The 14,787-nt window shown below is 64.0% G+C and overlaps 3 protein-coding genes across 11 annotated transcripts; 2 read left to right on the top strand and 1 right to left on the bottom strand.

Moving 5' to 3' along the window:
* The first annotated feature begins 387 nt into the window (after positions 1–387).
* CORO1B (coronin 1B) lies at positions 388–5,647 on the top strand. The gene is made up of 11 exons (XM_043581794.1): positions 388–518; positions 1,323–1,525; positions 1,777–1,899; positions 2,004–2,133; positions 2,317–2,498; positions 2,587–2,706; positions 3,360–3,461; positions 3,544–3,689; positions 3,934–3,991; positions 4,711–4,989; positions 5,175–5,647. The coding sequence occupies exons 2-11, from the start codon at positions 1,325–1,327 to the stop codon at positions 5,298–5,300; spliced, it is 1,467 nt and encodes a 488-aa protein (XP_043437729.1). The 5' UTR covers positions 388–518; positions 1,323–1,324; the 3' UTR covers positions 5,301–5,647.
* A 383-nt stretch (positions 5,648–6,030) lies between these two features.
* On the top strand, positions 6,031–8,274 carry LOC122484055 (protein tyrosine phosphatase receptor type C associated protein). Its single transcript, XM_043581793.1, has 2 exons — positions 6,031–6,132; positions 7,412–8,274. The coding sequence occupies exons 1-2, from the start codon at positions 6,130–6,132 to the stop codon at positions 8,033–8,035; spliced, it is 627 nt and encodes a 208-aa protein (XP_043437728.1). The 5' UTR covers positions 6,031–6,129; the 3' UTR covers positions 8,036–8,274.
* Positions 8,275–8,376: 102 nt separating this feature from the next.
* Positions 8,377–14,223, bottom strand: RPS6KB2 (ribosomal protein S6 kinase B2). 9 transcript variants are annotated; one of them, XM_043581789.1, is made up of 15 exons: positions 14,056–14,223; positions 13,689–13,729; positions 13,469–13,589; positions 13,118–13,186; positions 12,451–12,598; positions 11,303–11,360; positions 11,100–11,200; positions 10,885–10,975; positions 10,709–10,799; positions 10,478–10,585; positions 9,696–9,758; positions 9,481–9,558; positions 9,284–9,391; positions 9,065–9,177; positions 8,377–8,804 (listed from the first exon to the last, which is right to left on the bottom strand). In XM_043581789.1, exons 1-15 carry the CDS (start codon positions 14,125–14,127, stop codon positions 8,621–8,623), a joined length of 1,446 nt encoding a protein of 481 aa, XP_043437724.1. In that variant the 5' UTR covers positions 14,128–14,223; the 3' UTR covers positions 8,377–8,620. The 9 variants fall into 9 exon arrangements, with proteins under 9 accessions (XP_043437724.1, XP_043437723.1, XP_043437725.1 ...); XM_043581788.1 differs by having other exon boundaries at positions 9,065–9,201; positions 14,056–14,201; XM_043581790.1 differs by having other exon boundaries at positions 9,284–9,388; positions 14,056–14,200.
* Between the last annotated feature and the right edge of the window lie 564 nt (positions 14,224–14,787).

Below are 14,787 nucleotides of genomic sequence, written 5' to 3'. Positions count from 1 at the left end.
CCTTAAAAAGAGGCACGTGAGCACACGGGCTGTCAGACTAGATACTGTATTTTTGGAGTGGGGGGTGGGCTGGGGGACCCGGAAGAATGCACCGGGATGGGGATGGGGCCTGGGACGGCGGGCTGCACCCAATGCCCGTACTCCCGAGGGCTCCGCCAGAGGAGAGGATGGCGAAGGGGCAGCCGTCTGCGGGCGGGCAGCGCCTCGCACCTGCGGCCCCTCTGGCCCCACCCCTGCTCCTTTGCCCTAGAGGGGCCCGGGTGCCTGAGGGGCAGGGCTCGCCCAGGCCCCGCCCCTGCGCCCCCGTGGCCCCCGTGCTCCTGGCCTCCTGGGGCGGCTCGCAGTCTCCCGCCCCGCCCCTCCGCGCGTGACCTCGGCCCCGCCCCCGCGAGCCCCCGCCCCGCCCCCCCGCCCCCTGCCCCCGGCTCCTCTGTCACTTCCTGATTCCCGCTTCCTGCTTCCCAGAGGCCGGGATCCGGAGCCGCCCGAGGCCGGTGCCGCAGTCCCCGGCGTCCCCGGTGAGCGTGGCGGGCCGGGACTGGGGTCGCGGGCGGGGGACCCGGCTGGGCTGCGGGGGCGGGGCCGCAGGAGGCTGGGGTGGGGGTCGCGAGTCCGAGGAGCCCTTCCCCTCCGCGGCGCCCCACCCTCTGTCCCCACTCCCTGTGGCCACCCAGCCTGTCCCCTCTTGGTTCACCTTGGACCCCGCTCCGAAGGCGCCCTGGGATGCTCTGCGGCCGGGAGCGGCGTCCTGACCACCCCCCTACCCACCCCCCCCCCCTCCCGCCCAGTCCTGCCAGGCCCCCTGGGCCGGCCTGGGGCTCCCAGCAGCTCCCTGCACATTCCTGCAGGCACTGCACATTCCCTGGGGCTCGGAACTGGGGCCGAGTGCGGCTCCACAGAGGAGTCCTTTCCTGCCTCTTGTGGCTGTCCAACCCATCAGCCAACTTCCAAATCCGAGCCTGCTTGCAACCGACTAGGACCCTCCGAGGAGCTTGCCCTGCTTTGGCACCTCCCACTTCCCCCACACATACCAGAGTCAGGGAGGGGCCTGGGTAGGGTCTCTGCAAAGCCCCTCCCCACTCAGCAGTGTGGGCCTTGGGTCAGTGCATTTACCCTCCCCCCCCACAGATGCCACCTTAGAGGGGTGGCAGCCAGGGTCTGTCCCTGTGACCCCATTCTGTAACTGGAGAAACTGAAAGCCAAGAGGGTTACAACGACCAGGCCCCTGGTTGCATCCTCCCCACCTCCCTTCATGCAGCCCCTGGGAGGGATGGGGGTTGTTGGGGTGGGTGAGGGCTGATCCAGGCCTCTCCGCCCTGCAGACATGTCCTTCCGCAAAGTGGTCCGGCAGAGCAAATTCCGGCATGTGTTCGGACAGCCGGTCAAGAATGACCAGTGCTACGAAGATATTCGAGTGTCCCGTGTCACCTGGGACAGCACCTTCTGCGCAGTCAACCCCAAGTTCCTGGCGGTGATCGTGGAGGCCAGCGGTGGGGGTGCCTTCCTGGTGCTTCCCCTAAGCAAGGTGGGCCCCATCAGGGCTGGGGGAAGGACTGGAGACTCGGCCACACCTGCCGGGCCTATCTGCTCACTTCACATTCCGTATCTCGCCCATCCCCACACTGTTGGACAGGTGTCATATTCTACATTTATTGCCCAGGTGGTGGTAGCACAGATGGAGAAAGTTTTTTATTGCCGCCGAGGCAGAGTCAGGGCCAGAGGCAGAGGCAACAAACATTTCCTGCTCACCCTTGACTGCCCCTCTCATGCCCGCAGACGGGCCGCATCGACAAGGCCTACCCGACGGTGTGTGGACACACGGGACCCGTCCTGGACATCGACTGGTGTCCCCACAATGACGAAGTCATCGCCAGCGGCTCAGAGGACTGTACGGTCATGGTGAGGCACGGGGCTGTGGTTGGGCCCGGGTCACAGGTGTGGCTCGAGGCTGCGGGCAGCGGGGCCGAGCAGAGGCCTCCACGGGCATCCCCCCCCTCCCACAGGTGTGGCAGATCCCGGAGAACGGGCTGGCCTCCCCGCTGACGGAGCCGGTAGTGGTGCTGGAGGGGCACACCAAGCGAGTGGGCATTGTCACCTGGCACCCGACCGCCCGCAACGTGCTACTCAGTGCAGGTCTGCGCCGCCCCCCCACCCCCACCCCCCGCCCCTCCCTACGCACGGTTCTGGAGCCCCAAACCCTCGCCCGGGCCCATGTGACAGGTGGTAAAGCTTGACCGCAGAGGTCAAGAGGCCGGGTCTGGGCCCAGGAGGGTGGTCCAAGCCAGCCTGGTGGGCTGATGGCCCCCTGCCCGGCAGGCTGTGACAACGTGGTGCTCATCTGGAACGTGGGCACGGCGGAGGAACTGTACCGCCTGGACGGCCTGCACCCCGACCTCATCTACAACGTCAGCTGGAACCACAACGGCAGCCTCTTCTGCTCGGCTTGCAAGGACAAGGGCGTGCGCATCATCGACCCCCGCCGGGGCACCCTGGTGGCGGTACGTGGCCCTGGAGGGCTGGGATGGTAGTGGACGGGCCCAGGGGCTCTGTCGGGGTGCTGTACTGACCACTGTGTCCCCCGGACAGGAGAGGGAGAGGGCTCACGAGGGGGCCCGTCCCATGCGGGCCATCTTCCTGGCGGATGGCAAGGTGTTCACCACGGGCTTCAGCCGCATGAGCGAGCGGCAGCTGGCACTGTGGGACCCGGTGAGTGGCCGTGGCCAGCCTGAGGGGACAGGCTTGATCGAGACTTGGGCCCCACCCTGGGCAAGGAGGGCAGGAGTCACCCCGGAGAGAGGCCTGTGGTGCCCAGGTTCTCAGCCTGGCACCTGAGGCTCCCGGGACCTGGAACCCTGCCAGCCTCTTCTGTCCTTGCCCCTTGCTCTCCAGCCTCCCCGACTGCCTCCAGCTTCCTCCGAGTCTCAGCCCACATTATTCTTGCCAACCGAAAGGCCATTCCCTCCCATCTGGCTGCCCTTTAGGACTCCGTGCAGAGGCCCCCTCCTCCAGGAGGCCTCCCAGCCCTTCCCCTGAAGTGCTCTGTCCCACAGCCCCGTGCTTCTGTCTAGTGACCTCCACAAGTCCCTCTGAGACAGAGCTGGTGCTGCCTGGTGCCCCCAGCTGCCACGTGGTAGGGACCTTCTCAGCACCGGCTCAGTGGCCCGCGGTAGGCTAGGAAAGTGAGATCCTGGGAGTGGAGGGGATCCAGGAGGGTGGGAGAGAACCCGTCTGGTGTGGTGGGGGCAGTGCCAGCTGGCATGTGAGGCTGCTTGGGGCCGGTCCTGATGGGGGGCTGGGATGGTGAGGAGAGGCGGGGGAAAGACTCTGGCCTGATTGCCCCCCACCCCATGTGCCAGGAGAACCTCGAGGAGCCCATGGCCCTGCAGGAGCTGGACTCCAGCAATGGGGCCCTGCTGCCCTTCTATGACCCGGACACCAGCGTGGTCTACGTGTGCGGCAAGGTGGGGCTGGGCGGGCCTGACGGGGGGCAGGGAAGAAGGCTGCCTGCCTGAGCGCTGACCCCTGCCCCCTCCCCCGCCACAGGGTGACTCCAGCATCCGGTACTTTGAGATCACGGATGAGCCCCCCTACATCCACTTCCTGAACACGTTTACCAGCAAAGAGCCCCAGAGGGGCATGGGCAGCATGCCTAAGAGGGGCTTGGAGGTCAGCAAGTGTGAGATCGCCCGGTAAGAAGGGCCTCCCAGGTGGCTGGCTCCAGCGGCAGAGGCCAGGCCATGGCGGCCGTCCAGGGTGAAAGGTCAGATCTTCGGAGGCTGCTCAGAGCAGGAACCAGCCCACAGCAGGGCCAGGGTCAGAGGTCAGAGTGTGGAGGGGCTGGGGCGAGGCCTGGGAGTGGAGAGTGCAGGGAGCCAAGGGAGCCAGTGAGGGGGAGGCTCCACCCATGGCTCCTCCCTCCCCCGCCTTTCCCAGGTTCTACAAACTGCACGAACGCAAGTGTGAGCCCATTGTCATGACGGTGCCAAGAAAGGTGAGGCCACCCGGTCCCCTGCCCACCCACTCGGGCAGGCGTGAGGTCTGTGAATGGGACACGGTTGAGTATGGATGTGGTCAGTGGGCTGGTCATACCCAGCCGGGTGTTGGGCTTTGTCAGACAAGACAGGCAGGGCTGGGACAGGTTGAGCTGAGGTCCTGCTCCGGAAGAGCCACAGGAGATGGACAGGAGCCGGGCAGCTGTGGAGGGCTCCCTGTAGTAGGCGACACAGGACCGACAGCATGGCTAGGGTGGGCATACGCCAGGCAGGGGGAACAGAGGTGAGAATGGAGAGCGGACGGGAGTCTGGCTGTAGGGGAGACTCCCATGAGGAGGGCATCAGTCCCGTGTGGCCTAGCCTCAGATGTCCAGCCAAGAGCCTTGGACGAGCTTCGTCCTCCACTGAGCGGGCCGTTGTGCCAGCCGGCCACGTCCCAGGGAGCAGAGCTGTGAGGGAGGCTGACTTAACACGGCTCCCAGGATCCCGTGAAACCACGTAGCAGGGGAGGGGGTTGTTGGCGTGTCCCGAAGGGAAGTGAAATGACAGGTTTGTGCTTGAGAGAGGCCGCTGGAGGCCAGGCCATCGGAGGATGGGTTGGCAGGGTACAGGCCTGGAGGCCAAGGCAGTGATGAGAGGGCGGCTACCCAGGGTCCCGATGAGAGGACCCTGACACTGGACCCCTGACTGATCCCGACCTCCCCCACCCCCTGCCCAGTCGGACCTCTTCCAGGACGATCTGTACCCTGACACGGCTGGGCCCGAGGCGGCCCTGGAGGCAGAGGAGTGGGTGAGCGGGCGGGATGCCAACCCCATTCTCATCTCCCTGCGGGAGGCCTACGTGCCCAGCAAACAGCGGGACCTGAAGGTCAGCCGGCGCAACGTGTTATCCGATAGCCGGCCTGCCGTGGCCCCCAGCTCGGCCCGCCTAGGAGCCTCCACATCCGCTGTCGCCACTCACACTACCGCCCCCAGCGGCGGCCTCGCCGGAGCCGGGGTACGTGCCTCACAGTCGGGGCGGTGTTGGGAAGCCCCAGGCGTCACCCTGGTCTGCTGTGTGCGCCCGAACCATTCGCCGCCTGTCTGCCGGGCTCAGGCCCCTGCCTGGTAGATCTGGGGAGGGCTGCAGCTCCACGACACCTGACCGCCTATCCCCCACCCCCACCCCCACCGTCCCTGCAGGAGGCTGGGAAGCTGGAGGAGGTGATGCAGGAGCTCCGGGCACTGAGGGCGCTGGTCAAGGAGCAGGGGGAGCGCATTGGCCGCCTGGAAGAACAGCTTGGCCGAGTAGAGAATGGGGACGCTTAGGACCGTAGGCCCAGGGGGTGCCACTCCCCCTCACCTCCTCCTCCACTCCCTTCTCACCCAGCCTCTGTTGGCAAGTCCCACCGCCAGCTGGCTGCCTCCTGCGCCTGCCCAGGGCCTCTCGGGCAGGTTCGGGGGCAGTCCACACCCTGTCCCATCCTGTGGGCCCAGGCTAGAGCCACCGCCTGGCTCTTGTCATTGTTACCGTGGAGGGTTTTTGTACCAAGGCAAGCTTATACTCTGAGGGACCATCTCCCCCCCCCCCCCCCCCAGTTCCCTGCTCCTTCCGCAGAGTAAGCGGGAGGCACAGGCTCTATATTTTCATTCCAAATAAAATTCTCTTTCTAAAAGCCAGGTTTGCCATTCTGCAAAGGGTGGGGCTGGGAAAGGAAGTCTGGAAGGCTGGGGACAAATGAGGCCCACGGGGATCCCGGATCTGAGGGAGGTCTGGGGGCCATGAGCATCCCCCACAGCCAGCGCTTCCCTGAATTCTGCCGAGTAGAGAAACTGAGGTCGCAGACCTGTGGACACCCGGGACGGCGTCCTGCTTTGAGCTGGTGCCATTCCTCCTTTTGGAGGCCTGGTCACAGGCCCCAGAGCCCAAGCGTCACCCGGCGAGAGACCTATGAGGCTCTGGTGTGGGTCAGGGTGGTCCCGAGAGGCCCAAGGCCCCCCACCAGGGGATATGGCAGGGAGTGTTGGGTGGGGTATTGTGGGCAGGAAGCGGAAGCGTCGAGTAACCCCCAGCTGCAGCTGAGCGCGCCAGAGCTCACTTCCACTCAGCACAGTCAGAGCTGGCGGTGGGCGCCTGAGCACTGAGGCCGGCGGACTGATGGTGAGCCCAGGAGCCCACTGGGCCCTGCAGTGGGGGCGACAGGTCGGGGCTGGAATGTCTGGGCCCTGGGAGCTAAGGGAGGATTTCTCCCCCACGCCCCATTGGGGCCCACGGGCAGAAGCAGCCGGGCAAGGGCAGAGGCGGGAGACCCCGGGCGAGCGTGGGGCAGAAGCTGGGCCTTCCTCTCCCCTTACCGCCGAGCTGGGCCTCCCTGGGATTCAGAGTGTGCCCCTAGCACCCCACTCCCGGCCTAGACCCCCTTCAAGAACCTTTGCTAGACCCTCTCTCTCACCTGCTCTGCTTGGGACCTGGGACCTGGGCAGAGCCTGCCTGCATCCCTGGAGCCCAGGCAGAGAGAGGGCCTGGGGCGCATGAAGAGGAGGCTTGCTTGAAACCTCGGCACCCCTCCCCCCTCTGCCACCTCCCCCATCTGCCTTTTTCCAACCGCAGGCTTCCTCTGTTAGCACCAGCCTCCCCCAGCCCCTGGCCCTGCGAACCTAAGGCCCCCAGGGGACGGGGAGTTGAGCGGAAGTGGTGCAGCTGGGGCAGTCCCACGTGTGGGAGGGAAGAGGGGCTTCAGGGGCCCCCATCCTGAGGCCTGGCGGGGTGGAGGGTAAACAGTTGTCCTGGAGGTGGTCCCTCCATCCCAGGCCTCAGGAAGAGCCAGCCCCGACAGCCAGCCTCGCAGGCCACCTCTCTCCTTCCACACCCCATCCCCACCCCACGGGCAACGTGGACACTTTCAACCAGTATTAACTGAGCACCTGCTATGCGTGCTGGGAATTCAGTGCTGGAGCCGTAAGGATCCCTGTCTCCCTGCTGCTTACGCCGCTGGGGCAGAGACGGGGTAAATGGCAAGCACCTGCCGGCTGTGTGAGGAGCACAAGGGAGAGGAAAACAGAGCCAGGCTCGGCCAGGCGCGGGGGGGAGGGGGGGAGGGGCAGGGCAGTACTCCGGGTCAGATCGGGCCTCACAGAGATGGTCTGAGCCAAGGCGAGCCGGCAGCCGTGTGGCTCTCGGGGATGGGGCATCTGGGCGGAGGGACCAGGCAGCACACGGTCCCCTGGCAGGCGCAGGCTCGTACAGCGCAGGTGGGGTGGCGAGGGCAGGGCATCAGAGGCTCCGTGGCCGGATCTCAAAGGACCGGGGCCCTGCTAAGGACTTGGGTTTTTCTGCTTGACTGTCCCCATTGTGCCCAAGAGGCAATTGAGGACCCAGGCACCAACTCCCCCCCTCCCCGCCCAGCCCCGGTGACGAGCCCCCGCCTGTCTCCCCGCAGGACCTGCCCTGTGCCCTAGGGCTTGGGACACTGCTGGCCCTGCCAGGGGTCCTGTGCTCGGGCAGCGGCGCCTCGGACGGCGAGGGCCCCAGCTCTGGCACGGTCGTGCTGCTGCTGCTCCTGCTGCTGCTCCTGCTGGCCACCGGCCTGGCGCTGGCCTGGCGCCGCCTCAGCCGCGACTCGGGGGGCTACTACCACCCGGCCCGCCTGGGCGCCGCCCTGTGGGGCCGCACGCGCCGCCTGCTCTGGGCCAGCCCGCCAGGCCGCTGGCTCCGGGCCCGGGTTGAGCTGGGGTCACCCGATGAGGACCCAGAGCAGCAGCAGGACGAGCAGGACGAGGAAGAGGACTACCACCTGGTCGGAGGCCTGGGGGAGACACAGTCCCGGGACGAGGACCAGCCATGCGGAGAGGGGCCCGGCCCACGGCAGGCGGCAGAGCCCACTGAGGAAGCACGTGACAGTAACGCCGACGGGGGCCTGGGCCTCAGCTCCCAGGGGCCGGCGGGCTCAGGGGGCAGCGCTGAGGCCCTGCTGAGTGACCTTCACGCCTTTGCTGGCAGCGCGGCCTGGGATGACAGCGCTGAAGCGCCCGAGGGCCAGGGCCTCCACGTCACCGCACTGTAGGAGCCCGCGTGGTGTCACATCCCCGTCGCCGTGCCTCTGCTTCCCAAAGCCGCCACGGCCGCTTGGACACAGCCTGCCCTGGACCCACTGTCGCCCACATCCCCAGATGGAGAGTCTCAGACTATCACTCCCCCACCCATTCGGTCCCCAGAGCCGTGCATCCCTGTCCCCATCAGGAAGGCCACCCATCCCTATGGGCACTGGGCAGCCACCTTAAATAAAAGCCCTCCAGCCCTGTGGCTCTGTGGTCCTATAGCGACCCTTTCCATCTCTTAGCAGGGGCTCCTCCCGGCGCCACCCCACCCACTCCTGCCCCCAGAAATCCAAGTTCAAGAGCCAGGTCAGTGCCATGATTCAATATTTTAATTCGCTAAGGGCACAGCTCAACTGCAGGAGGCCAGCTGGGCGGCAAGGCCATTCCACTGACAGCCACAGCCTGTGGCCCTCTGTGGGCATGGTCCAGGGGCACAGCCACCCCCAACAGAGACACACTCTCACACACACTCACTCCTGTACTCTTGGACACACCTCCAGGCCTCTGGAACTGGCCCAGGGTCCCGCTTGCCCTCACAGCCATCCGTCCTCCTAGCGCCCAGGGCGCCCACGGCCCCTCTTAGACTTCTTGGTCCCTGAGGGGGGTCGGATGGGGAGGGGGGCAGAGCTCGAGGGTGGCGGTGGTGGTGGCAGGAGAGGAGGTAGAGGGGACTCCGTGGGCTCCAATGGGCCAGGGCTGGGCCGGAATCCCTCAAAGGGTGAGAATTTCAGGGGGCTGCAGGGAAAACCAAGGCTGAGTCAGCACCTACCGGCACTGGGGTCAGAGGGCCAACCTCCCCACCTGCCTGGGCACACGGACTATGAGGTCAGGTGCCCAGCCAGGCAGCCTGTGCCACGAGGGGTCCCCGGTGGTAGATGACAAAGCAGAGGCTAGCACTGAGATTCAGCCAAGGCAGCCCTGGGGTGGACGGGGCAGAGCCAAAGCTAGAACTGGCCTCCTGCTCCAGCTACACCCTCCCTTCTGCCCTGTGGTACCTGACCGGGGTCCGGGGGCTGCTGTTCAGGCGCCTGGGGGAGCGTAGCTTGGGCTGGAAGGAGAAGCCCTCCTTGCTGCTGTCCAGGACGGAGGGTGCCACGTACGTGAAGCCCTGGGAAGGAGGTGCAAGGCAGGGCTGGGCAACGCTCAGCATCCCCCACTCCTTAGCCACAATCCTTCCCGTGTCCCCATAACCCTCGGGCCACAAAGGACCTCACCAGGAAGGCCTGGTTGGCGCTCTCACTGAGGGCCGTATCATCTGGACTGTCCACTGGCGTCTGCCGTGTGAAGTGGATGTCAAACTGGCTCACGTCCTCCTCTGACTGCTGTGAGCGACCCGAATGGGGAGGAGGGGTCAGGGAGCGTCCAAGATGGGCCCTCCACCTGCCCCCAGTCCGGTGGGACCTCTACTCACCAGACAGGGCCTGAAAGGGGGGTCTACGCGGCGAGCCAGGAGGTCATCCCAATTAATGTGTCGGAAGAAGGGGTGTCTCTGTGGGTAGAGTGCCCCCAAACACCACCATTTCACCCTCTTCGGCTCCCTCAGTAACTCCGTCTGCCCTAAGGCCCTGCCTGCCCCCTGTCCTTTGGGGGCTCAGCCCCGCCCTCTCCTGATGGTCCCAGACCCACCTGCACATCAGCAGCGTCTCCTGGGCCGCCACCCATCCGTTGGCTGGGATTCCGCTTCAGAAACTGCGGGGCGAGGGCAGAGGGTGAGGGTCTGGGGGATAGACACTGACTGTGTGTTCCCCTGTGTTCCTGGGGGCTGGCTGGGGCGGGGAAGGGTGGAGGAGGGAGAAGGCCTCTGGAGTTGGGTCTCCACCTACGGGCCACCCTAGGACTTCCAAACTTGGTCCAATGGGCCCTCTGCCCTGAAGCCTTCGTTAAGGCACCTGGTCACCGGGATCACTCCAGGGCACTCCAGCAGGGATCCAGTCTCCAAACCCACCCTTCCCACTTTTATCCCTAATGATTGCCTTCGTGATGGGAGAGCAGCTAGCTCATCATGAATGTTTTCTTTGGCTGATGAGAACTTGGACTACAAATGTGTACAGGGTCAGCAGCTGGTCTACAACAGAGCTAAGGCACAAGCTCGGTGTCTTGGAACCCAAAGCAGGTGCCGCTTCATCCCAAAGGCATACTGCACAAGTGGGGGTGTCGCACAGCCCAGAGGACCCCGTACGGGGCCTAGAAGACATGGAGGCTGGACCAGGGGCAGGAGGGAGCCCAACACCCCCCCCCCTTTTTTTTTTTTTTAAGTTTATTCATTTATTCTGAGAGAGAGAAAGAGAATCCCAAGCAGGCTCTGCACTGGGGCTCGAACTCATGAACCGTAAGATCATGACCTGAGCTGAAATCAAGAGTCTGGACGCTTAACTGACTGAGCGCCCCCAGGCGCCCCCGGAGCCCACCTTTTTGACGAGGTCCCGGGCATCCGGGGTGAGGTAGGGGGGCAGTGTCAGCTTCCCTTTGATGATCTTGTCCATGGTTTTCTTCCGGTTCTCCGCAGTGAAGGGTGGCTGGAGAAAGCAGACGGTGAGAGGAGACTTGCGGGCTTCACCCCAGGCCCTGCCCCTGGCCGGGATGGGGACCCCCTCCCACCCCTGTCCCCCCTCCCCTCCTCCCAAGGAGGCTGGACTTGCCGATCCAGTGAGCATGTCGTACATCAGGGCCCCCAGGCTCCACCAGTCCACCGCCCGGTTGTGGCCACTGCGCACCAGAATCTCAGGGGCCCTGAGGGGACGGGTGAAACCATCAGCCCGGCCAGGCCTTTCCTGGCAGTTCTCCCCACCCCTGGTCCCAGCCAGCTACCACCCACATGTACTCAATGGTGCCACAGAAGGTGTGGGTGACGGCGCCCTCATGGATCGACTCCTTGCAGAGTCCAAAGTCTGTCAGTTTGATGTGGCCTGGGGAAGATGTTGGAGAGGGTGGTCAGGGCCCTGGCTCACTGCACGGTGCTCCTCGGCCCTCCCGGCAGATTCTGACCCGCCTCGCAGCTGCGGGGGGCAGGGTGCACGCGCGCATGCGCACCCTGGCTGCTGAGCATGATGTTCTCAGGTTTGAGGTCCCGGTAGATGATGCCTTGGGAGTGCAGATGGCCCAGGGCCAGCGTGATCTCTGCCAGGTAGAAACTGCAGAGACAGGACAGGGTGAAGGCAAAGGTAGGGGTGGGGCTTTCTCTGGGGAGAGGGGATCCCTGGAGCCCCTCAGGAGAGGCAAGAAGTAATACCTACCAGGCCGTGTCTTCCAGGAAGATGCCCTCTCGCTCCAGATGCGTGAAGAGCTCACCGCCTGCGACACAAACACGTCAGCAGCTGTGTGCTGGGAGCAAGTGCCTTCGCGCTCTGAATCTTGGTTTCTTCTTGGGGAGAGTGGGACTCATAATTCCGGCCCTACCTGCCTCACAGAGCTGCCGTGGGGATTCAATTCAATTCAGCAAACATCTACCGACGCCTACTCGGTGTCTGGCCCTGTGCTGGGTGAAGCTGGGGACACAGAGATGAAGAGACCCAGCCATTGCCCTCAGGACGCTCAGTCTAATGGGGAGACAGACATGCACACAGGTGCTCTAACATGCCAGACTGAGGCAACAGCTCCAAGAGCTTAACCCAAAAAATCTCACAGAGGCGGCAAAATTACTCCCAATGTGAGGGGACACAGCCCACGGTAGCAATGAGAATTAAGGGGACGCTGAGACAGACACAGATACTGGAGCTCACAGGGCCCATCTGGTGCAGATGGGACAGGGGGAGGGGTCAGGCCCCACCACTTCGTGGCCAGCAGGGGGCACCAGGCCAAGGAGGCCAGGCTGATCTGAGCAGTTACAAGGAGCCATGACTGTGAGTGTTGGGGACAATTGCATGCCGGCACGACGAGCACCCTGGGAGTTCGTGGAGGAGACATTAGGAAGAGGGTGAGCTGAAGGCCTCAGGCCCGGTTTGGAAACAACTGTGACTCATGCCCTCCCCTCAAGAGAGTGGAGATGATGGAGGACACTGCCAAGGATGAACCAGCTGGATCTGGGACCTGATGGGACACAGGGCACCCGGGAGAGAGGAGCAGGACATGAAGGGGTGGTGGATGTGGACAAAACAAGCCCCTGGGTTTCTGTACGAACTGCCACTGTTCCCGTCTACCCCCAATACAGGGGAGGGACACAAGAGGTGCTGGACAGACGTTTGCTGAATGAATGGATGGATGGATGGATGGATGGACGGACGGACGGGCGGACGGATGAAGGGATGGATGGACAGACGGATGGATGAGTGTGGGGGCCCCCTAGCCATTCTACACACCACATCTCTGCGGGCTTCCCCAGAGTTCCCAGTGCTTCCTGGCTGGTTCCCTGGCCCTGGTTCCCCCGCTGGGCCCGCGCTCATACCACTGAGGCACTCGAGGATGAGGTAGAGTTTGCCACCGGTCTGGAAGGCATAGGCAAGTTCCACAATGAAGGGGTGCTTCACTGACTCTAGAATGTTCCGTTCAGCCCGCGTGTGTGCTGTGTCCTTGGCGTTGCGCACAATTTTGGCCTGAAGAGGCGGGGATCACGGTCAGAAGGTGGGTGCCTCGGGCTCCTTTAGTCCCTGCAGCCATTACCCTTCCGCCACCCTGTCTCACTCCATTGTATTTCTTCACAATCCCGCTAATGACGGTCATCCTTCTCAAGGACTGATTTATCCTCTAGGGGTATATCTCCACTTCGGCACGGATGGCATTTGGGGCAGGTAATTCTTTGTCGTGGGCGCCGTCTTGTACATCGGAGGATGTTTAACAGCGTCCCGGGCCTCTACCTACTGGATGCCAGGGGCACCCTCTCCAGCTGTGACTCAAAAATGTGGAAATTGCCACATGTCCCCTGGGAGGCGAAACAGCCCATAGGCGAGAACTACTATACAATCATATAACCGCAATGGACAATAAGCTGGCAAATGCCCAAGACTGGCACCGTTTCCACCATCACGTTCACTAGTGTCTTCCCAAAGCCTGGAAGAGTGCGTGGGGAATGGCAGCCACCGAGTAAGGACTTGCTGGCTGAACAAATGACTCACCTTCCTCAGGACTTTCATGGCATATATTTTTCCCAAATTGGTGCCCTGCACCTTTCGAACTTGGAACACCTGTAGGGCAGGGGAGACAGGATTAACCTCCCTCTCCATAGCCTGCCTTCACAAAGCTCCACCCTAAAGCCCCGGCCTTGAGAGCGAGAGGCCAAGGCCCACCCAAGGGTGGGGCAGGAAAGAGGTCGGGGCAGACTCTGGGAGGATTTGCCTTTCCCTCCTTTATGTTTTTACCCCAGAGAGCTACAGAGGCTCTAGTGATCTACAAGTCTAATTTGTTTTGAGACCCTCTGCTGCTGCGAGACTGAGGCAGGGAGACCAGCAGGGGAGAAGGGCCAGTACCTTGCCATAGCCCCCCTTGCCCAGCACACGCAGCAGCTCAAAGCAGTGGGGCCCGATGCGCTCGGGGCCCAGGTTCACACTGGTCTCCGTTAACTCCACCTCCTCGCAGTGTCCCACAGGCCTATTGACGCAAGAGGTTAATGGGGGCAAGGCTCCAGTTCGCCCCAGCCCTTTCCCTCCCTGCACACCGCCCCCCCCCCCCAACACAACCCGCACTCACTCCAGGCCAGCCGCCCTCAACTCGCCATGGGGCCACACGTCCTGTGAGAAACCGAGGGGTAAGAGCCAAGGAAGGTACCAGGAGCCCTCCCCCTCAAGCTGGACTACTTGGCCCGGGAGAGGAGGGGGTCAGGAATGGGAGCTAGGGGGCGACGGGCCAGCACTGGGGAGGAGAGGCCGAGGGCAGAAAAGGGAGAACCAGGGGGAGGGCTGGGGACCTGGAAGACAGGTCAGGGTGGGTGAGGATGGGTCAGAACTTAATGGGGGCCGGGATCTGAGACACCGGCTGGGGGGAAGCCAGCGCCATTCCACCGCCTAGGGGGTGGGATCGGCTCCGGGATCGAGCCGCGCCCAGGAGGACCACTCACCGAGGGGCTGACCTCTGGCTCGCCCTCGCTGCCTTCCTCCGTCTCCAGGTCCAGGTCAAACACGGCCGCCATAGCGGCGCCGGCCCGGCGGGCCCCTCGGCCCTTGCTCGGCCGCGCTCGGACTGACAGTCCGGGGGGCGGAGGGTACTGTGTACATCATCACTCCGCGACCCAGGCCGCGGCGGCGCGCGCCGATGACGTAGGGAGCTGCCCCCTCCCTCCCCCAGGCCCGCTTAGTCAAGGAGGAGAGAAAAGATGGCGCCCAGCGCAAGGCCTCTCGGGAGCCGGCTTAACCCTCTTGGGCGGGACCTTCTCAGTCTTGCCAGCACTGTTCCTCCGGGGCGGCACCGGACAAGGGCTACCTGGAAGGCGCTCATCTTGGTTCTGGGGAGAGTTTGAGTGTGCCTGGGACAGAGGCACAGGCAGGTATGGCTGTAAACTTAACTCCCAGCCCCGTTCAAGCCGTGCGCTGGCTGCGTGGCTGGGTGGCTGGGTGCTGGCTGGGTGGCGAAAGGCAGGTCGCGTCTCTCTGTTCGGTCCTGAAAGAGAGGTAGCTGCATCTCAGTCCCCTTAACGTGCCACCTGACTCGAGGACCCTGCAAGTCAAAGCATATACTGGGTGACGACGGCTCCACGCCCAGGTCAGGCTGGGCTTTTTTGCCAGCTTCTTGCCAGAAAGGATTTGGGTCTCATTGATCCACCCGTAAATACGGGCTTGTGTTGAAGTTTGCT

The sequence above is a fragment of the Prionailurus bengalensis genome, chromosome D1 (genome assembly GCF_016509475.1).
Source record: "Prionailurus bengalensis isolate Pbe53 chromosome D1, Fcat_Pben_1.1_paternal_pri, whole genome shotgun sequence".
NCBI lineage: Eukaryota > Metazoa > Chordata > Mammalia > Carnivora > Felidae > Prionailurus > Prionailurus bengalensis.
Note: the sequence above shows the minus strand (reverse complement) of the source record. Positions and strands in the feature narration are given on the sequence as shown.

Coding starts and splice junctions, on each gene's coding strand:
- CORO1B (XM_043581794.1), top strand. CDS start 1,325: ATGTCCTTCCGCAAAGTGGTCCGGCAGAGCAAATTCCGGCATGTGTTC. Junction 1,526..1,776: donor TGGTGCTTCCCCTAAGCAAG/GTGGGCCCCATC, acceptor TCATGCCCGCAG/ACGGGCCGCATCGACAAGGC. Junction 3,992..4,710: donor TCATGACGGTGCCAAGAAAG/GTGAGGCCACCC, acceptor CCCCCTGCCCAG/TCGGACCTCTTCCAGGACGA.
- RPS6KB2 (XM_043581783.1), bottom strand. CDS start 14,127: ATGGCGGCCGTGTTTGACCTGGACCTGGAGACGGAGGAAGGCAGCGAG. Junction 13,730..14,055: donor AGCCAGAGGTCAGCCCCTCG/GTGAGTGGTCCT, acceptor GGTTTCTCACAG/GACGTGTGGCCCCATGGCGA. Junction 10,976..11,099: donor CATCATGCTCAGCAGCCAGG/GTGCGCATGCGC, acceptor CATCTTCCCCAG/GCCACATCAAACTGACAGAC.